This window comes from Tachyglossus aculeatus, chromosome 7 (assembly GCF_015852505.1).
Source record: "Tachyglossus aculeatus isolate mTacAcu1 chromosome 7, mTacAcu1.pri, whole genome shotgun sequence".
NCBI lineage: Eukaryota > Metazoa > Chordata > Mammalia > Monotremata > Tachyglossidae > Tachyglossus > Tachyglossus aculeatus.
This window is the reverse complement of record NC_052072.1, coordinates 17,841,931-17,864,720: the sequence shown is the minus strand read 5'-3', so window position 1 is coordinate 17,864,720 and position 22,790 is coordinate 17,841,931. Positions and strand designations below refer to the sequence as shown.

Below are 22,790 nucleotides of genomic sequence, written 5' to 3'. Positions count from 1 at the left end.
CCTTTTTGCAGCTGCTGACGTCACTTCCGGGCCGTTCAAATCGGCCCGGAAACCAATTCCGGCGAAGCGGAGGGTGAACGCCGCCAACTGAGCCCCGCCGGCCCCCGTAGCCAGCGCGGACGTCGCCTCCTGATTGGACCGGGAGGGGGGGGGAACCTCGGTGACGTCAGGGGACGCGCGACGGCGTCGTTGGAAGTCCTGCGACGTTGCGTCCGTGCGTCACTTCCGGCGGAGAGGAGCGGAGGGGACGGACCGCGGAGAGCACCATGCCCAAGTGAGCGCCGTTAGAGCGGGAGGGAGGCGGCCATCACCCCCTATCCAATCTGCCCTACGTACTGAGCGCCCACGGCGGGAGCTGCGCTGCGCTAAGCGCTGCGGGGAGGAAGGGAGGGGGTCTGGGCATGGGGGAGCCGGGGGGTTGCGCTCAGTACACAGGGAGGAGGTGCTCAGTGCATCCATTGGGTCCTTCCTCAGTCGTACTTATTGAACGCCTCACGTGTGCAGAGCACTGTACTGAGCGCTGGGGGAGGGAAGGAGTGGGTTTGGGGACGGGGGAGCCGGTGGGTTGCGCTCAGTACCCAGGGAGGTGCTCAGTGCATCCATTGGGTCCTCCATCGGTCGTATTTATTGGACACCTAACGTGTGCAGAGCACTGTACTAAGCGCTGGGGGAGGGAAGGAGTGGGTTTGGGGACGGGGGAGCCGGTGGGTTGCGCTCAATACACAGGCAGGTGCTCAGTGCATCCATTGGGTCCTTCCTCAGTCGTACTTATTGAACGCCTCACGTGTGCAGAGCACTGTACTAAGCGCTGGGGGAGGGGAGGAGTGGGCTTGGGGACGGGGGAGCCGGTGGGTTGCGCTCAGTACACAGGGAGGTGCTCAGTGCATCCACTGGGTCCTACATCAGTCGTATTTATTGAACGCCTAACGCGTGCAGAGCACTGTACTAAGCGCTGGGGGAGGGAAGGAGTGGGTTTGGGGACGGGGGAGCCGGTGGGTTGCGCTCAGTACCCAGGGAGGTGCTCAGTGCATCCATTGGGTCCTCCATCAGTCGTATTTATTGAATGCCTACGTGTGCAGAGCAATGTACTAAGCGCTGGGGGAGGGAAGGAGTGGGTTTGGGGACGGGGGAGCCGGTGGGTTGCGCTCAATACACAGGCAGGTGCTCAGTGCATCCATTGGGTCCTTCCTCAGTCGTACTTATTGAACGCCTCACGTGTGCAGAGCACTGTACTAAGCGCTGGGGGAGGGGAGGAGTGGGCTTGGGGACGGGGGAGCCGGTGGGTTGCGCTCAGTACACAGGGAGGTGCTCAGTGCATCCACTGGGTCCTACATCAGTCGTATTTATTGAACGCCTAACGCGTGCAGAGCACTGTACTAAGCGCTGGGGGGAATGAAGGAGTGGGTTTGGGGATGGGGGAGCCGGTGGGTTGCACTCAGTACACAGGGAGGTGCCTAGTGCATCCATTGGGTCCTTCCTCAGTCGTACTTATTGAACGCCTCACGTGTGCAGAGCACTGTACTAAGCGCTGGGGGAGGGAAGGAGTGGGTTTGGGGATGGGGGAGCCGGTGGGTTGCGCTCAATACACAGGGAGGTGCGCAGTGCATCCATTGGGTCCTCCAGCAGTCGTATTTATTGAATGCCTACGTGTGCAGAGCAATGTACTAAGCGCTGGGGGAGGGAAGGAGTGCGTTTGGGGAGGCGGGAGCCGGTGGGTTGCGCTCAGCACACAGGAAGGTGCTCAAGTGCATCCATTTGGTCCTTCCTCAGTCGTACTTATTGAACGCCTCACGTGTGCAGAGTACTGTACTAAGCGCTGGGGGAGGGAAGGAGTGGGTTTGGGGACGGGGGAGCCGGTGGGTTGCGCTCAGTACACAGGGAGGTGCTCAGTGCATCCATTGGGTCCTTCCTCAGTCGTACTTATTGAACACCTCACGTGTGCAGAGCCCTGTACTAAGCGCTGGGGGAGGGAAGGAGTGGATTTGGGGATGGGGGAACCGGTGGGTTGCGCTCAGTACACAGGGAGGTTCTCAGTGAGTTCCTCTGGTTTTCCATCAGTCGTATTTATTGAACGCCTAATGTGTGCGGAGCACTGTATCAAGCGCAGGGGGAGAAAAGGAGTGGGTTTGGGGATGGGGGAGCCGGTGGGTTGCGCCCGGTACACAGGGAGGTGCTCAGTGCATCCATTTGGTCCTTCCTCAGTCGTACTTATTGAATGCCTCACGTGTGCAGAGCACTGTACTAAGCGCTGGGGGAGGGAAGGAGTGGGTTTGGGGATGGGGGAGCCTGTGGGTTGCGCTCAGTACACAGGGAGGTGCTCAGTGCATCCATTGGGTCCTCCAGCAGTCGTATTTATTGGACACCTAACGTGTGCAGAGCACTGTACTAAGCGCTGGGGGGAATGAAGGAGTGGGTTTGGGGATGGGGGAGCCGGTGGGTTGCACTCAGTACACAGGGAGGTGCTCAGTGCATCCATTTGGTCCTTCCTCAGTCGTACTTATTGAACACCTCACGTGTGCAGAGCACTGTACTAAGCGCTGGGGGAGGGAAGGAGTGTGTTTGGGGATGGGAGAGCCGGTGGGTTGCGCTCAATACACAGGGAGGTGCTCAGTGCATCCATTTGGTCCTTCCTCAGTCGTACTTATTGAACACCTCACGTGTGCAGAGCACTGTACTGAGCGCTGGGGGGAATGAAGGAGTGGGTTTGGGGACGCGGGAGCCGGTGGGTTGCGCTCAGTACACAGGGAGGTGCTCAGTGCATCCGTTTGGTCCTCCATCATTCGTATTTATTGAACGCCTCACGTGTGCAGAGCACTGTACTAAGCGCTGGGGGAGGGAAGGAGTGCGTTTGGGGACGGGGGAGCCGGTGGGTTGCGCTCAGTACACAGGGAGGTTCTCAGTGCGTCCGTTTGGTTTTCCATCAGTCGTATTTATTGAACGCCTCACATGTGCAGAGCACTGTACTGAGCGCTGGGGGGAATGAAGGAGTGGGTTTGGGGATGGGGGAGCCGGTGGGTTGCACTCAGTACACAGGGAGGTGCTCAGTGCATCCACTGGGTCCTCCATCAGTCGTATTTATTGAACGCCTCGCGTGTGCAGATAAATACGATTGAACGAATGGAGAATAAATGGAGCGTGATGAACTGAGACCATTGGAGCGGGGGTCCAATAGATCGGAAGATTCTGGGGAGGACGGGACAGGTTTGCTGAACGGGATTGTAGGAGAGAAAAGGCAGGTGAGGAGTTTGGGGTCAGTTATGGTTTGTGCTCAAAGCACTTAACATATCCGTACAATATAATATAATATTTATATTACATAACATTTATTATATATTTATTTTATATGTATTATATATTTATTAAAATATATTTATTAAGTATTTATTGTATATTTAATATTAAATATTATGCGATATTTATTCTATACAATATTATTTATATTAATGTCTGACACTATAGACTGTAAATTCTTTTTGGCAGGCAACGGGCCCCCTCTGATCTACATGTTTATCATAATCCTATTCATCATTAATCATAATTCTATTCATTTATATTAATGATGCGTGATGAACTGTGAATATTGGGGGGGGTCAAAAGATGGGGAGATCCTGGGGAGGGGAGGACAGGTTTGCAGAGAGGGAGGGTATGAGAGAGAAGGCAGGTGAGGAGTTTGGGGTCAGTTATGGTTTGTGCTCAAAGCACTTAACGAACTTATCCGTAATTTATTTATATTAATGCCTGACACTGTAGACTGTAAATCCTTTTTGGCAGGGAACGGGCCCCCTCTGATCTACATATTTGTCATAATCCTATTCATCATTAATCATAATTCTATTCATTTATATTAATGATGCGTGATGAACTGTGAATATTGGGGGGGGGTCAAAAGATGGGGAGATCCTGGGGAGGGGAGGACAGGTTTGCAGAGAGGGAGGGTATGAGAGAGAAGGCAGGTGAGGAGTTTGGGGTCAGTTATGGTTTGTGCTCAAAGCACTTAACGAACTTATCCGTAATTTATTTATATTAATGCCTGACACTGTAGACTGTAAATCCTTTTTGGCAGGGAACGTGCCCCCTCTGATCTACATATTTGTCATAATTCTATTCATCATTAATCATAATTCTATTCGTTTGTATTAATGATGTGTATATATCTTTTGGACTGTGAGCCCACTGTTGGGTAGGGACTGTCTCTATATGTTGCCAATTTGTACTTCCCAAGCGCTTAGTACAGTGCTCTGCACACAGTAAGCGCTCAATAAATACGATTGATGATGATGATGATATCTATAATTCTTTTTATTTATCATAATGCTACTGATGCCTGTTTACTTGTTTTGTTGCCTGTCTCCCCCCTTCTAGACTGTGAGCCCGTTGTTGGGTAGGGACCGTCTCTAGATTTTGCCGGCTTGGACTTCCCACGCGCTCAGTACAGTGCTCGGCGCACAGTCAGCGCTCAATAAATACGATTGAATGAATGGAGAATAAATGGGGCGTGATGAACTGAGAATATTTGGGGGGGAGTCAAAAGATTGGAAGATTCTGGGGAGGACAGGACACGTTTGCTTAGTACAGTGCCCTGCACACAGTAAGCGCTCAATAAATACGATTGATTGATTGCTGAAAGGGATTGTATGAGAGAGAAAGCAGGTGAGGAGTTTGGGGTCAGTTATGGTTTGTGCTCAAAGCACTTAACGAACATATCCGTAATTTATTTATATTAATGCCTGACACTGTAGACTGTAAATCCTTTTTGGCAGGGAACGTGCCCCCTCTGATCTACATATTTATCATAATTCTGTTCATAATTTATCACAATTCTATTCGTTTGTATTAATGATGTGTATATATCTATAATTCTTTTTACTTATAATAATGCTACTGATGCCTGTTTACTTTTTTTAATGTCTGTCTCCCCCCTTCTAGACTGTGAATCCTTTGTGGGCAGGGATTGTCTCTATTTGTTGCCGAATTGTACTTCCCAAGTGCTTAGTACAGTGCTCTGCACACAGTAAGCGCTCAATAAATATGATTGAATGAATGAATGAGTCTGGGGGAGGTGGAGAATTCACCCAGGGGCGGGGTATGGGCAGCCCGTCTGGTGGGATATGTCAATAATAATAATTAAAATATTGATAATGGTGATTATATTTGTGCTTACATGGGCCAAGCACTGTTCCGAGCGCTGGGGTGATAATAATAATAATATCATTTATTAAGCGCTTACTATGTGCAAAGGGCTGTTCTAAGTGCTGGGGAGGTTACAAGGTGATCAGGTTGTCCCACGGGGGGCTCACAGTCGTAATCCCCCATTTTACAGATGAGGTAACTGAGGCCCAGAGAATAATAATAATAACAATAATAATAATAATGGCATTGATTAAGCGCTTACTATGTGCAAAGCACTCTTCTAAGCGCTGGGGAGGTTACAGGATGATCAGGTTGTCCCACGGGGGGCTCACAGTCTTAATCCACATTTTACAGATGAGGGAACTGAGGCCCACAGAAGTGAAGTGACTTGCCCAAAGTCACACAGCTAAGTGGCGGAGCCGGGATTTGAACCCATGACCTCTGACTCCAAAGCCCGGGCTCTTTTCCACTGAGCCACACTGCTTCCCATCCCACATGGGGCTCCCAGTCTTAATCCCCATTTTACAGATGAGATACCTGGGGCCCGGAGAAGTGACTTGCCCCAGGTCACTCAGCAGATAAGTGGTGGAGCCGGGATTTATTAATAATAATAATAATAATAATAATAATAATGGCATTTATTAAGCGCTTACTATGTGCCAAGCACCGTTCTAAGCACTGGGGAGGTTACAAGGTGATCACGTTGTCTCACAGGGGGCTCACAGTCTTCATCCCCATTTTCCAGATGAGGGAACTGAGGCCCAGAGAAGTGAAGTGACTTGCCCAAAGTCACCCAGCTGACAAGTGGCGGAGCCGGGATTTGAACCCACGACCTCTGACTCCAAAGCCCGGGCTCTTTCCACTGAGCCACGCTGCTTCGCTGCGTAGATACAGGTTATCCAGGTTGTTCCGCGGCCCGCTATGCAAAATAGGACTTAATTCTCTTTTCCAAACCGGCATCGAAAAGAGCCGGGGGAATGGCAAGACGAGCTTGGAGCTTTCCTAATTGGAGTTTAGGTCTTCTAGACTGTGAGCCCGCTGTTGGGTAAGGACCATCTCTATATGTTGCCAACTTGGACTTCCCAAGCGCTTAGTACAGTGCTCTGCACACAGTAAGCGCTCAATAACTATGAATGAATGAATGAGCGTTTACCACACGATGGTGACCACTGTAGCACCTTGATATTGCTAATGTTGTATTATTCTTTTTTCCACTCCCCCAGGTTTTACTGTGACTACTGTGATACGTATCTTACCCATGACTCGGTAAGTATTGGACTCCCGCTTGTTCCGGGACACAAAGTGATCGTTGATTTTGTTACTGTCTTGGTGTCTCCCCATCTAGAGTAAGCTCGTTGTGGGCAGGGAGCGAATCTCCTCATTCTGTTGTATTGAAACTCTCCCAAGTCCTTAGTACACTGCTCTGCACATAGTAAGCCCTCAATAAACTCGATTTATATTCCTAGTGCCGCGCAATCACTTATTGTTTCACTCTTTCTTTTAAAAGTCATCTGGAAGGATAATTAGCTACATTGCAGTCCCCATTTCCCTTTGAGATGATGAGTAATAATAATGATGATATTTGTTAAGCGCTTACTATAAGCCATTAAGCCCTCAATAAATTTGACTTACATCCCTAGTGCCGCGCAATCACTTATTGTTTCACTTTCTTTTAAAAGTCATCTGGAAGGATAATTAGCTACATTGCTGTCCCCGTTTCCCTTTGAGATGATGAGTAATAATAATGACGATATTTGTTAAGCGCTTACTATGTGCCATTAAGCGCTTACTATGTGCCAAGCACTGTTGTGCCCTGCACATAGTAAGCCCTCAATAAATTCGACTTGCATCCCTAGTGCCGCGCAATCACTTATTGTTTCACTTTCTTTTAAAAGTCATCTGGAAGGATAATTAGCTACCCTTCAGTCCCCATTTCCCTTTGAGGTGATGAGTAATAATAATGACGATATTTGTTAAGTGCTTACTATGTGCCAAGCACCGTTGTGCGCAGCACATAGCAAGCCCTCCATAAATTCGACTTACATCCCTAGTGCCACGCAATCACTTATTGTTTCACTCTTTCTTTTAAAAGTCATCTGGAAGGATAATTAGCCACCATTTCCCTTTGAGAGGATGAGTAATAATAGTGACTATATTTGTTAAGCCCTCGATAAGTTCGACTTACATCCCTAGTGCCGTGCAATCACTTACTGTTTCACTCTTTCTTTTCAAAGTCATCTGGAAGGATAATTAGCTACATTGCAGTCCCCATTTCCCTTTGAGATGATGAGTAATAATAATGACGATATTTGTTAAGCGCTTACTACGTGCCGAACACTGTTGTGCTCGGCACATTGTAAGCCCTCAATAAATTCGACTTACATCCCTAGTGCTGCGCAATCACTTATTGTTTCACTCTTTTAAAAGTCCTCTGGAAGGATAATTAGCTACATTGCAGTCCCCATTTCCCTTTGAGGTGATGAGTAAAAATAATGGCGATATTTGTTAAGCGCTTACTATGTGCCAAACACTGTTGTGCTCAGCACATTGTAAGCCCTCAATAAATTCGACTTACATCCCTAGTGCCGCGCAATCACTTATTGTTTCACTCTTTCTTTTAAAAGTCATCTGGAAGGATAATTAGCTACACTGCAGTCCCCATTTCCCTTTGAGATGATGAGTAATAATAATGACGATCTTTGTTAAGCGCTTACTATGTGCCATTAAGCGCTTACTATGTGTGAAGCACCGTTGTGCTCAGCACATAGTAAGCCCTCAATAAATTCGACGTACATCCCTAGTGCCGCGCAATCACTTATTGTTTCACTCTTTCTTTTAAAAGTCATCTGGAAGGATAATTAGCTACACTGCAGTCCCCATTTCCCTTTGAGATGATGAGTAATAATAATGACGATATTTGTTAAGCGCTCACTATGTGCCAAACACCGTTGTGCTCGGCACATTGTAAGTCCTCAATAAATTTGACTTACATCCCTAGTGCCGTGCAATCACTTACTGTTTCACTCTTTCTTTTAAAAGTCATCTGGAAGGTTAATTAGCTACATTGCAGTCCCCATTTCCCTTTGAGATGATGAGTAATAATAATGACGATATTTGTTAAGCGCTCACTATGTGCCAAACACCGTTGTGCTCGGCACATTGTAAGTCCTCAATAAATTTGACTTACATCCCTAGTGCCGTGCAATCACTTACTGTTTCACTCTTTCTTTTAAAAGTCATCTGGAAGGATAATTAGCTACATTGCAGTCCCCATTTCCCTTTGAGATGAGTAATAATAGTGACGATATTTGTTCAGCGCTTACTATGTGCCAAGCACCATTGTGCTCAGCACATAGTAAGCCCTCAATAAATTCGACTTACATCCCTAGTGCCGCGCAATCACTTATTGTTTCACTTTCTTTTAAAAGTCATCTGGAAGGATAATTAGCTACATTGCAGTCCCCATCATCATCATCAATCGTATTTATTGAGCACTTACTGTGGGCAGAGCACTGTACTAAGCGCTTGGGAAGTACAAGTTGGCAACATATAGAGACAGTCCCTACCCAATTTGAGATGATGAGGAATAATAATGACGATATTTGTTAAGCCCTCAGTAAATTCAGCTTACATCCCTAGTGTCGCACAATCACGTATTGTTTCACTGTTTCTTTTAAAAGTCATCTGGAAGGATAATTAGCTACCCTTCAGTCCCCATTTCCCTTTGAGATGATGAGTAATAATAATGACGATATTTTTTAAGCGCTTATTATGTGCCATTAAGCGCTTACTATGTGCCGAGCACCGTTGTGCTCAGCACATTGTAAGCCCTCAATAAATTCGACTTACATCCCTAGTGCCGCGCAATCACTTATTGTTTCACTCTTTCTTTTAAAAGTCATCTGGAAGGATAATTAGCTACACTGCAGTCCCCATTTCCCTTTGAGATGATGAGTAATAATAATGACGATATTTGTCAAGCGCTTACTATGTGCCATTAAGCGCTTACTATGTGCCGAGCACCGTTGTGCTCGGCACATAGTAAGCCCTCAATAAATTCAACTTACATCCCTAGTGCCGCGCAATCACGTATTGTTTCACTCTTTCTTTTAAAAGTCATCTGGAAGGATAATTATGTTGCCAACTTGTACTTCCCAAGCGCTTAGTACAGTGCTCCGCACACAGTAAGTGCCCAATAAATACGATTGATGATGATGATGATAATTAGCCGCCATTTCCCTTTGAGATGATGAGTAATAATAATAACGATATTTGTTAAGCCCTCAATAAATTCGACTTACATCCCTAGTGCCGCGCAATCACTTATTGTTTCACTCTTTCTTTTGAAAGTCATCTGGAAGGATAATTAGCTACGTTGCAGTCCCCATTTCCCTTTGAAATGATGAGTAATCATCATCATCATCAATCGTATTTATTGAGCGCTTACTATGTGCAGAGTAATAATAATGACGATATTTGTTAAACACTTACTATGTGCCAAGCACCATTTTAAGCACTGGGGTAGATCCAAGGTAATCAGGTGGTCCCACGTGGGGCTCACAGTCCTCATCCCCATTTTCCAGATGAGGGAACTGAGGCCCAGAGAAGTGAAGTGACTTGCCCAAAGGCACACAGCTCATAAGTGGCGGAGCCGGGACTAGAACCCACGACCTCTGACTCCCAAGCCCGGGCTTTTCCCACCGAGCCACGCTGCTTAGCCACGGTAATCTTTAATTTTCTCCAGTTTTCTTGGGGAGACCGAAGAAATGTGATTATTTTTTTCTTTTCCAGCAGTAACGCCAGTTTTTTGTGGGGGATAGGTTCCGGAATGGATGTTTGTAAATGGAATTCACTAGAGCTGCGGGATCCTCCCAGGATTATCTTTCAATTGACTATATTTATTCCTCCGGCCGTGCAAGCGTAGTCGGGCTGAGGATTAGGAGATCTGGACTACTGATCGCTTAAACAAGAGGGTTAAACAATCCCCTCCAAACTAGCAGTGGGCAGAAGCCGCGTGGCTCAGTGGAAGGAGCCCGGGCTTGGGAGTCCGAGGTCATGGGTTCTAATCCCGGCCCCGCCGCTTATCGGCTGTGTGACTTTGGGCAAGTCACTTCACTTCTCTGGGCCTCAGTTACCCCGTCTGTAAAATGGGGATTAAGACGGTCCCTACCCAACAGCGGGCCCACAGTCTAGAAGGGGGAGGCAGACAACAAAACGAAACATATTAACAAAATAAAATAAATAGAATAAATATGGACAAGTAAAATAGAGTAATAAATATGTACAAACATATATACAGGTGACATGTGAGGGAGCCAGGATTTGAACCCATGTCCTCTGGCTCCCAAGCCCGGGCTCTTTCCACTGAGCAATGCTACTTATTATTGATATGTAATATAATATATTCAATATTAATTAAAATGATTAATAATAATAATAATGATAATTCTCTTTATTTGTATTGATGCCTGTTTACTTGTTTAGAGAAGCCCGGGCTCTTTCGCTTAAACAAGAGGGGTAAACAAACCCCTCCAAACTAGCAGTGGGCAGAAGCCGCGTGGCTCAGTGGAAAGAGCCCGGGCTTGGGAGTCCGAGGTCATGGGTTCTAATCCCGGCCCCGCCACTTATCGGCTGTGTGACTTTGGACAAGTCACTTCACTTCTCTGGGCCTCAGTTACCCCGTCTGTAAAATGGGGATTAAGACTGTGAGCCCCACGTGGGGCAACCTGATCACCTTGTATCTACCCCAGTGCTTAGAACAGTGCTTGGCACATAGTAAATGTTTAATAAATACCAGCATTATTATTATTGTTATTGTCAGCTGTGTGACTTTGGGCAAGTCCCTTCATTTCTCTGGGCCTCAGTTACCCCATCTGTAAAATGGGGATGAAGACTGTGAGCCCCACGTGGGACAACCTGATCACCCTGTATCTACCCCAGCGCTTAGAACAGTGCTTGGCACATAGTAAATTTTTAATAAATACCAACATTATTATTATTATTATTGTCAGCTGTGTGACTTTGGGCAAGTCTCTTCACTTCTCTGTGCCTCAATTACCCTATCTGTAAAATGGGGATTAAGACTGAGCCCCACATGGGACAACCTGATCACCTTGTTTCTACCCCAGTGCTTAGAACAGTGCTTGGCACATAGTAAATGCTTAATAAATACCAACATCATTATTATTATTATTATTGTCAGCTGTGTGAGTTTGGGCACTTCCCTTCATTTCTCTGGGCCTCAGTTACCCCATCTGTAAAATGGGGATTAAGATTGTGAGCCCCACGTGGGACAACCTGATCACCTTGTATCTATCCCAGCGCTTAGAACAGTGCTTGGCACATAGTAAATGCTTAATAAATACCAACATTATTATTATTATTGTCAGCTGTGTGACTTTGGGCAAGTCCCTTCACTTCTCTGGGCCTCAGTTCCCTCATCTGGAAAATGGGGATGAAGACTGTGAGCCCCACGTGGGACAACCTGATCACCTTGTATCTACCCCAGCTCTTAGAACAGTGCTTGTCACATAGTAAATGCTTAATAAATACCAACATTATTATTATTATTATTATTATTAGCTGTGTGACTTTGGGCAAGTCCCTTCATTTCTCTGGGCCTCAGTTACCTCATCTGGAAAATGGGGATGAAGACTGTGAGCCCCACATGGGGCAACCTGATTACCTTGTGTGTCCCCCAGTGCTTAGAACAGTGCGTGGCACATATTCATTCATTCAGTCGTATTTATTGAGCGCTTACTGTGTGCAGAGCACTGGACTAAGCGCTTGGGAAGTCCAAGTTGGCAACATAATAATAATAGTAATAATAATGATAGCATTTATTAAGCGCTTACTATGTGCAAAGCACCGTTCTAAGCGCTGGGGAGGTTACAAGGTGATGAACATATAGAGACGGTCCCTACCCAACAGCGGGCTCACGGTCTAGAAGGGAGAGACAGACAACAAAACAAAACATATTAACGAAATAAAATGAATAGAATAAATACGTACAAGTCAGAGTAATAAATCTGTACAAACGTATATACCTATGTACACATAGTAAGCACTTAACAAATACAATTATTTTTATTATTACTGTTACCCACTATTCCAAGAGTTTAGCGTTCTGCACACAGTATACACTCAAAAAATATCTTTGATGGTTCTTATAAGTCATTGGGCCAACGTAAGAGCATACCAAAAGCCCATTCAATATGGGCTCCCCCTCGTCCCCCTCTCCATCCCCCCATCTTACCTCCTTCCCTTCCCCACGGCACCTGTATATATGTATATATGGTTGTACATATTTATTCTCTATTTATTTATTTATTTATTTATTTATTTATTTATTTTACTTGTACATTTCTATCCTATTTATTTTATTTTGTTGGTATGTTTGGTTCTGTTCTCTGTCTCCCCCTTTTAGACCGTGAGCCCACTGTTGGGTAGGGACTGTCTCTATGTGTTGCCAATTTGTACTTCCCAAGCACTTAGTACAGTGCTCTGCACATAGTAAGTGCTCAATAAATACGATTGATTGATTGATTGATTCAATAGTATTTGAGGGTTTTATTCTGTGCAGAGCCCTGTATATGTGGCCAGCTTGTCCTTCCCAAGCACTTAGTCCAGTGCTCTGCACACAGTAAGCGCTCAATAAATACGATTGAATGAATGAATGAATCTATTTGTTGCTGAACTGTGCTTTCCAAGCGCTTAGTATAGTGCCGTGCCCTCGGTGAGCTGCTCAGTAAATAGGATCGAGTGAAGGAATGAGTGAACGAATTAAGTGTTTGGTAGAGTTAGTAGAATCCAATCAATCGTATTTATTGAGCGCTTACTGTGTGCAGAGCACTGTACTAAGCGCTTGGGAAGTACAAGTTGGCAACATATAGAGACGGTCCCTACCCACCAGCGGGCTCACAGTCTAGAAGGGGGAGATAGAGAACAAAACCAAACATACTAACAAAATAAAATAAATAGAATAGATATGTACAAGTAAAATAAATAGAGTAATAAATATGTACAAACATATATCATCATCAATCGTATTTATTGAGCGTTTACTGTGTGCAGAGCACTGTACTAAGCGCTTGGGAAGTACAGGTTGGCAACATATAGAGACGGTCCCTACCCAACAGTGGGCTCACAGTCTAAAAGGGGGAGACAGAGAACAAAACCAAACATACTGACAAAATAAAATAAATAAATATGTACAAGTAAAATAAATAGAGTAATAAATATGTGCAAACATATATCATCATCAATCGTATTTATTGAGCACTTACTGTGTGCAGAGCACTGTAGTAAGCGCTTGGGAAGTACAAGTTGGCAACATATAGAGGCAGTCCCTACCCAACAGTGGGCTCACAGTCTAAAAGATATATATATATACATATATACACGTGCTGTGGGGGAGGGAAGGAGGTAAAATGAAATAATCCCTGCCCTCAAGGAGCTTCCAAGGGAGATGAGCACTAAACAATGGACTGTGACTGTGAGCCCACTGTTGGGTAGGGACTGTCTCTATATGTTGCCAATTTGTACTTCCCGAGCGCTTAGTACAGTGTTCTGCACACAGTAAGCGCTCAATAAATACGATTGATTGATTGATTGATTTAAAGACTTGCATGGAATTGCACCTGGGAGATGGAGGAGAAATGGGTTCGCGTTGGCGGCGGAGATGAGAGCTTCCTCGGGGAAGGTTTCCTCGAAGACGGCGCTCAGATACTGCTGGTGGGCAGAGAAGCCTTTGGAAAAGGGGGAAAGCCGGGGGTCTGCAAGTGCTGATTTGTCCTTCCCAAGCGCTTAGTCCAGTGCTCTGCACGCAGTAAGCGCTCAATAAATACGATTGAATGAATGAATGAATGCAGGATGGGAAGGAGGAGGGGAGTTACCAGGGAGGGACTGAGCAACAGGTGGACATGGAAAGAGAGAGGATAATGAGCACAGTGAATAAATGGACTTTTAGGGAGCGAAAAGTGTGAGCTGGAGTATAGTGGGACAGCCTCGTGGACAGGGTTTGGGGCTACCAACTCTCTGTTATTGAGTCCTGGGTCTTAATCAATCAATCAATCAATCAATCAATCCACCTTCCGCTCCTCTGCCGCCGCTCACCTCCTCACTGGGCCTCATTCTCGCCTGTCCCGCCGTCGACCCCCGGCCCACGTCCTTCCCCTGGCCTGGAATTCATTCATTCAATCGTATTTATTCATTCATTCATTCAATCGTATTTGTTGAGCGCTTACTGTGTGCAGAGCACTGGATGGAGCGCTTGGGAAGGCCAAGTTGGCATCATCTAGAGACGGTCCCTACCCAACAACGGCGGCTCACAGTCTAGAAGGGGGAGACAGAGAACAAAACAAAACATATTAACAAAATAAAATAAATAGAATAAATATGTACAAGTAAAATAGAATAATAAATATTCATTCATTCATTCATTCAATCGTATTTGTTGAGCGCTTACTGTGTGCAGAGCACTGGACGGAGCACTTGGGAAGTCCAAGTTGGCAGCATCTAGAGACGGTCCCTACCCAACAGCGGGCTCACAGGCTAGAAGGGGGAGACAGACAACAAAACATATTAACAAAATAAAATAAATAGAATAAATGTGTACAAGTAAAATACTTGTACAGAGAAGCAGCGTGGCTCAGTGGAAAGAGCATGGGCTTTGGAGTCAGAGGTCATGGGTTCAAATCCTGGCTCTGCCAACTGTCAGCTGTGTGACTTTGAGCAAGTCACTTAACTTCTCTGTGCCTCAGTTACCTCATCTGTAAAATGGGCATTAAAAATGTGAGCCCCCCATGGGACAACCTGATCACCTTGTAACCTCCCCAGTGCTTAGAACAGTGCTTTGCACATAGTAAGCGCTTAACAAATACCATTATTATCATTATTATTATAATAAATAGAGTAATAAATATGTACATATATACAGGTGCTGTGGGGAGGGGAAGGAGGTAAGGCGGGGAGGGGGAGAGGATAATTGGGGGGGATGGGGAGGGGGAGAGGATAAATAGAATAAATAGAATTATAGCTATATGCACATCATTAATAAAATAGAGTAGTAAATATGTGTACAAATAAAATAGAGTAATAAATATGTAGAAATATACAGAAGTGCTGTGGGGAGGGCAGGAGGAGGAGAGGAAAAGGGGGCCTCAGTCTGGGAAGGCCTCCTAGAGGAGGTGAAGGCCCCCAGCGCTTAGAACGGTGCTTGGCATATAGTAAGCGCTGAAGGAATACCATCTTCATTATTATTATTATTATTATTATTATTTATTAATTAATATTAATAATTGGAAGGCACGAGGGGCGGCCCCCACCTCCTCCCCTTCCTCCCTCCCTTCCCTCAGGGCCCCTGTTCTCTCCTCAGCACCCATGGAATGCCCTCCCTCCGCCCATCCGCCAAACTAGCTCTCTTCCTCCCTTCCCAAGTGCTTAGTCCAGTGCTCTGCACACAGTAAGCGCTCAATAAATACGAATGAATGAATGAATGAATGCCCTCCCTCCTCAAATCCGCCAAGCTAGCTCTCTTCCTCCCTTCAAAGCCCTACTGAGAGCTCACCTCCTCCAGGAAGGCCTCTTTTTCCTTTTTCCTCTCCTCCTCCCCATCCCCCCCGCCCTACCTCCTTCCCCTCCCCACAAAACCTGTATAGACGTTTGTACAGATTTATTGCTGTATTTGACTTGTACATATTTACTGTTCTATTTATTTTGTTAATGATGTGCATGTAGCTCTACTTTTATTTATTCTGATGACACCTGCCCCCATGTCTTGTTGCCTTTCTCCCCCTTCTAGACCGTGAGCCCGTTGTTGGGTAGGGACCGTCTCTAGATCATCATCATCAGTCGTATTTATTGAGCGCTTACTGTGTGCAGAGCACTGTACTAAGCGCTTGGGAAGTACAAGTTGGCAACATATAGAGACGGTCCCTGATGTTGCCGACTTGTACTTCCCAAGCGCTTAGTACAGTGCTCTGCACACTGCAAGCGCTTAATGAATACGATTGAATGAACGTTGCCGACTTGTATTTCCCAAGCGCTTAGTACAGTGCTCTGCACACTGCAAGCGCTCAATAAATACGATTGAGTGAATGAATGTTGCCGACTTGTATTTCCCAAGCGCTTAGTACAGTGCTCTGCACACAGTAAGAAGAAGCAGCGGCTCAGTGGAAAGAGCCTGGGCTTTGGAGTCAGAGGTCGTGGGTTCAAATCCTGGCTCCGCCACTTGTCAGCTGTGTGACTTTGGGCAAGTCACTTCACTTCTCTGGGCCTCAGTTCCCTCATCTGTAAAATGGGGATTAAGACTGTGAGCCCCATGGGGGACAACCTGATCACCTTGTAACCTCCCCAGCGCTTAGAACAGTATGAGAGAAGCAGCGTGGCTCAAGAGAAGCAGCGTGGCTCAGTGGAAAGAGCCCGGGCTTTGGAGTCAGAGGTCATGGGTTCAAATCCTGGCTCCACCACTTGTCAGCTGTGTGACTTTGGGCAAGTCACTTCACTTCTCTGGGCCTCAGTTACCTTATCTGTCAAATGGCGATGAAGACTGTGAGCCCCCCGTGGGACAACCTGATCACCTTGTAACCTCCCCTGCACTTAGAACAGTGCTTTGCACATAGTAAGCGCTTAATAAATGCCATTAAAAAAAAAAAGTCACTTCACTTCTCTGGGCCTCAGTTCCCTCATCTGTCAAATGGGGATGAAGACTGTGAGCCCCCTGTGGGACAACCTGATCGCCTTGTAACCTCCCCAGCGCTTAGAGCAGTGCTTGGCACATAGTAAGCGCTTAATAAATGCCATTATTATTATAGCAAGCGCTCCATAAATACGATTGAATGAACGGATGAACGTATCTCGGCTCCGCCGCTTCTCTGCCGGTCCTCAGTGACCTCATGGGTAAAAACGGGAATTAAGACTGAGCGCCGTGTGATTCAGGAATTGGGTCCAACCTGATTAACTGGTATCTTCCCTGGCGCTTAGCACTGGCTCGGCACCTAGTAAGTGCTTAGCAAACACCATTAAAAAATAAACAAAATACCCAGAAAAGCTCCCGGACAAAGCATGCCTATTTAAGCTTGAGACTAGAACGGTCAAAGCAAACTAAAGGGAGCGTTTTCCAGGGCGGGAGGGGGCTGGCGACTCTACGGTCAGTCAGTGGTATTTATTGAGCGCTTACTGTGGCCCGAGCACTGTACTAAGCGCTTGGGAGAGTGCAGTCTAAAAATAGACAGAATATAGGGTCCGTTACCAAAGGAGGTTAGGTTCAGGATCAGGTGTGAGTATATTCTTGGATAATAATAATAATGGCATTTATTAAGCGCTTACTATGTGCAAAGCACTGTTCTAAGCGCTGGGGAGGTTCCAGGGTGATCAGGGTGTCCCATGGGGGGCTCACAGTCTTCATCCCCATTTTCCAGGTGAGGGAACTGAGGCCCAGAAGGGAACTGAGGCCCAGTATCTCAGTGGGTAGTAGATTGTGAACCACCCAATGGACAGGGAAGGTGTCTAAATCAGTCATCATCAATCATCATCAATCGTATTTATTGAGCGCTTACTATGTGCACAGCACTGTACTAAGCGCTTGGGAAGTCCAAATTGGCAACATATAGAGACGGTCCCTACCCAACAGGGGACTCACAGTCAGTCAGTCAGTGATATTTATTGAGCACTTACTGTGTTTAGTAGACTTACTGTGTACTGTACTAAGCGTGAGCCCGTTGTTGGGGAGGGACCGTCTCTATATGTTGTCAACTAGTACTTCCCAAGCGCTTAGTACAGTGCTCTGCATACAGTAAGCGCTCAACAAATACGCTCCTCATGGCTTCCAATTATTAATATTAATTAATAATTATTAATAATAATAAAGACGGTATTTCTTAAGTACTTACTATGTGCCAAGCACCGTTCTAAGCACTGGGAGCCTTCACCTCCTCCAGGAGGCCTTCCCAGACTGAGCCCCCCTTTTCCTCACCTCCTTCTGCCTTCCCCACAGCCCTGGTGGATATTTCTACATATTTATTTGTACCTATTTACTACTCTATTTTATTAATGATGTGCATATAGCTGTAATTCTATTTATCCTCTCCCCCTCCTCATCCCCCGTGCCTTACCTCCTTCCCCTCCCCACAGCACCTGTATATATGTTTGTACGCATTTATTACTCTATTTTACTTGTACATATTTATTGAATTTATTTTATTTTGTTAATATGTTTTGTTGTCTGTCTCCCCCTTCTAGACTGTGAGCCCGCTGTTGGGTAGGGGCTGTCTCTATTATGTTGCCAACTTGTACTTTCCAAGCGCTTAGTACAGTGCTCTGCACACAGTAAGCGCTCAACAAATATGATTGAATGAATGAATTAATTAATATTTATTGCTCTATTTTACTTGTACATATTTATTCTATTCATTTTATTTTGTTAATATGTTTTGTTGTCTGTCTCCCCCTTCTAGACTGTGAGCCCGCTGTTGGGTAGGGACTGTCTCTATTATGTTGCCAACTTGTACTTTCCAAGCGCTTAGTACAGTGCTCTGCACACAGTAAGCTCTCAGCAAATGATTGAATGAATTAATTAATTAATATTTATTTCTCTATTTATTTTACTTGTACATATTTATTCTATTCATTTTATTTTGTTAATATGTTTTGTTCTCTGTCTCCCCCTTCTAGACTGTGAGCCCGCTGTTGGGTAGGGACCGTCTCTATAAGGTGCCAACTTGGACTTCCCAAGCGCTTAGTACATGTTCATTACTGTGAGCCCACTGTTGGGTAGGGACCGTCTCTATATGTTGCCAACTTGGACTTCCCAAGCGCTTAGTACAGTGCTCTGCACACAGTAAGCGCTCAATAAATACGATTGATTGATTGATCCATTACTCTATTTTACTTGTACATATTTATTCTATTGATCTTATTTTGTTAATATGCTTTGTTGTGCCTCCCACTTCTAGCCTGTGAGCCCGCTGTTGGGTAGGGACCATCTCTATATGTTGCCAACTTGGACTTCCCAAGCGCTTAGTACAGTGCTCTGCACACAGTAAGCGCTCAATACATACGATTGATTGATTGATTGATCCATTACTCTATTTTACTTGTACATATTTATTCTATTGATCTTATTTTGTTAATATGCTTTGTTGTCTGTCTCCCCCTTCTAGACTGTGATCCCACTGTTGGGTAGGGACCGTCTCTATATGGTGCCAACTTGGACTTCCCAAGCGCTTAGTACAGTGCTCTGCACACAGTAAGCGCTCAACAAATATGACTGAATGAATGAATATTCTTTTCCAATGCTCTGCCGTCCGTTTATTCCCCCAGCCATCTGTGAGGAAGACCCACTGCAGCGGTCGGAAGCACAAGGAGAATGTGAAGGACTATTATCAGAAATGGATGGAGGAGCAAGCCCAGAGCCTGATTGACAAAACGAGTAAGCAGAATTCCTCCTTTTCAGCTGATCCGACGGAGGCGGGGAGGGCTCCCGGATCATTTGCTCAAAGGAGAAACCCGCCTTTGTGTCGGGCCGGGGATCGTTTCGACCGTCCGGGTTACGTGAGTAGGCTTCTTTGGCCTGAAGACAGGTACTGTGGAAGCCCAAAGGGTCACGTAATCTTGGCACGGTAATGGCTCCGAGATTTATAAACGGCACAAAGCCCCCGTTGTGCTGACCCCTTCCAAGCTGGAGAACTCCCCTCCGGTCACGCGGGAGGCTCCGAAAGAAGAGATCTGTAATTCCCTCCAAATGGAAGAATTGAGATTTTCATCCGGGTTCACCGTGCCCTCTACCTAGTTTACGAACAAAGGAGCCAGGCGACCGTCGCTTTGGCAGTGGCTCCGAATCTACTTTCTAGTATTGCAGATTTGTAGGACGTCGCCGGTGCTTGATTTAGGGGGTGGAGCAGGGAATTTGGGTTTTAGTTTGAGAGCGGTGACCTTAAGCCAGAGGGCCGTAGTAACGCCCCACCGAAGGCGTAATCCTTACCATTTCACCATCACCTGATTTTCCTCTTCTCCCCCGAAACGGGTGAGTTTTGATTCCCCCCTCTCAGCGTCGCACCCATATCTCGGTTACGGGGGGGAGAGTCAAGCAGAGGCCTTTCCAACCCTAGCTTGGGCAGCGGCCGGCGAGCAGAAAGCAATCCGCAGCAAGTCAAAACTCATCCGTGCTGGGCAGCCGCGGCACGGGAGAGACTCGAGGGCGGAGACTCGAGTTTACCGCGCGGATGGCCGCTTCCGAATTTTTCCCAAGAAAACTATGGATCGAACGACTGCCGATGGAGAGCGGGGCGTTCTGGGAGAGAGGCGTCCGTGCTGTCGCTTTGTGTCGGAAACGACTCGACGGCATAAGACAAAGAGAGTTTTGATCAACTCCAAGGAGCAGGAGTTCAGTGTTTCGCACACTATCTCCAGGGGAGAAGAGGAATTGTCCCAGCTTTGGGAAGATCCCATTAAAAACTGGGGTCAGGGAGTTGGAAGCAAGAAAACCCTCACGATGCCAAAGAGTTTGCCGAGCCCTAAGGCCGGGAGTTGTAGGCGACAGGGTTTGGTGTGGGGAGAGAGGGAACCGTTGACTCTTTGATGTTGATATGCCTGGATTATACATTTTTTTTCACCCCACGAGGTGTTGTAACCGCTTCTCCATCCGTCGGCCACCTTCTACTACTCTAGGAAGAATTGCTCTAAGTTAGAGTGTTCCTGTGCTGAGATGCACAGTTGATTTGATCTTAACCAAGAGATTGCCCTAAAGTAAGTCGAGCCAAACGTTGGTAGAGGATTAGTGTGGATTTCGGCTCTGTGTGTCGGTTACCGTCTTACAAAGGAGTTAGCGACAAAGGGAATTGAGAAACCACGGTCGAAATGCTAAATTAACACGCTGATCTTCTCTTTCCCCAAAGCGGCTGCATTTCAACAAGGAAAAATCCCTCCCACACCGTTCTCTGCTCCTCCTCCAGGCGGGGCCATGATCCCCCCTCCCCCAAGTCTCCGTAAGTTTGCTTTGGCGTTTGTGTCTTTTTCCGTTTTTCGACCGCGTGACGTGGTCGCCTTCCGTGTGCCTTTTGCCACCAAAGATCTTCCCGGAGATGCTCACGCAGCCTTGCTCTGGGTTCAGCCGTCTCCGAATCCGACGGAGGTCACTTTTTGAATCACCAGACAGGTGGAAGGTAAAATGGATGAGTTGCTCAGATCCATTCCAAGCGCTTAGTACAGTGCTCTGCACACAGTAAGCGCTCAACAAATCCGATTGAATGAATGAATGAATATTTATTACTCTATTTTACTTGTACATATTTATTCTATTTATTTTATTTTGGTAATATGCTTTGTTGTCTGTCTCCCCCTTCTAGACTGTGAGCCCGTTGTTGGGTAGGGACCGGCTCTAGATGTTGCCAACTTGGACTTCCCGAGTGCTTAGTACAGTGCTCTGCACACAGTAAGCGCTCAACAAATCCGATTGAATGAATGAATGAATATTTATTACTCTATTTTACTTGTACATATTTATTCTATTTATTTTATTTTGGTAATATGCTTTGTTGTCTGTCTCCCCCTTCTAGACTGTGAGCCCGTTGTTGGGTAGGGACCAGCTCTAGATGTTGCCAACTTGGACTTCCCGAGTGCTTAGTCCAGTGCTCTGCACACAGTAAGCGCTCAATAAATACGATTGAATGAGTGAATTGACCCAGAACCGTCCGGATGGAGGGGACCTGCCCGATTGCCGGTCAGCGGCCGGGCCACCTGAGGGCTGAGGGAAGGATATGCTCACGAGAGCGGAGCCTGTGTGCGAACTGACAGTTTGGAAGCGGTGTGGCCCAGTGGGGAGAGCATGGGAGTCAAAGGACCTGGGTTCTAATCCCGGCTCCGTCGCGTGCCCACTGTGAGCAGCTCGCGCAGGTCTCTTCGCTTCTCTGGGCCTCAGTTACCTCATCTGTAAAATGGGGATTAAAGACGTGAGCCCTTGTGGGACGTGGAAAGTGTCCAACCCGATTACCTTATGTCTACCCTCGGCGCTTAGTACAGTACCTGGCACGTAGTAAGTGCTTAACATTGACACCCACCTTATTGACACCCATGCCCATCATCCCCGCCTGCTGTTCCGTACATTCAACTCCCTTCTCAGGCCCCTGGTTCCTCCCCTCCTCCTTCCCTCACCCCCAACGATCTGGCCTCCTACTTCATTAACAAAATCAAATCCATCAGGTCCGACCTCCCCAAAGTCACTCCCCCCCCTCCCCCAACCCCCCGGCTGTCAACACTCTCTGCTACTCTCCCATCCTTCCCAGCAGTGTCCTCAGAGGAGCTGTCCTCCCTCCTCTCAAGTGCTACTCCGGCCACCTGTGCTTCTGACCTCATTCCCTCTCATCTCATGAAATCTCTCGCTCCGTCCCTTCTCCCCTCCTTAACTTCCATCTTCAACCGCTCACTCTCCACTGGTTCCTTCCCCTCTGCCTTCAAACATGCCCACGTCTCTCCCATCCTAAAAAAAACCTCTCTTGACCTCACCTCACCTTCTAGTTATTGCCCCATCTCCCTCCTACCATTCCTTTCCAAACTCCTTGAACGAGTCGTCTACACGCGCTGCCTCGAATTCCTCAACACCAACTCTCTCCTCGACCCCCTCCAGTCTGGCTTCCGTCCCCTACAGTCCACGGAAACTGCGCTCT

General features: G+C 46.6%; 1 protein-coding gene across 1 annotated transcript in view; it reads left to right on the top strand.

The window, feature by feature from the left end:
• Nucleotides 1–210: 210 nt before the first annotated feature.
• SNRPC (small nuclear ribonucleoprotein polypeptide C) overlaps nucleotides 211–22,790 on the top strand; it is a 31,430-nt gene continuing 8,850 nt past the window's right edge. The window contains exons 1-4 of the mRNA XM_038749358.1: nucleotides 211–274; nucleotides 6,354–6,396; nucleotides 19,450–19,558; nucleotides 21,024–21,113. Of these exons, the coding sequence (XP_038605286.1) occupies nucleotides 267–274; nucleotides 6,354–6,396; nucleotides 19,450–19,558; nucleotides 21,024–21,113 (250 nt within the window). The 5' untranslated portion in view covers nucleotides 211–266. The remainder of the gene's footprint in view (nucleotides 275–6,353; nucleotides 6,397–19,449; nucleotides 19,559–21,023; nucleotides 21,114–22,790) is intronic.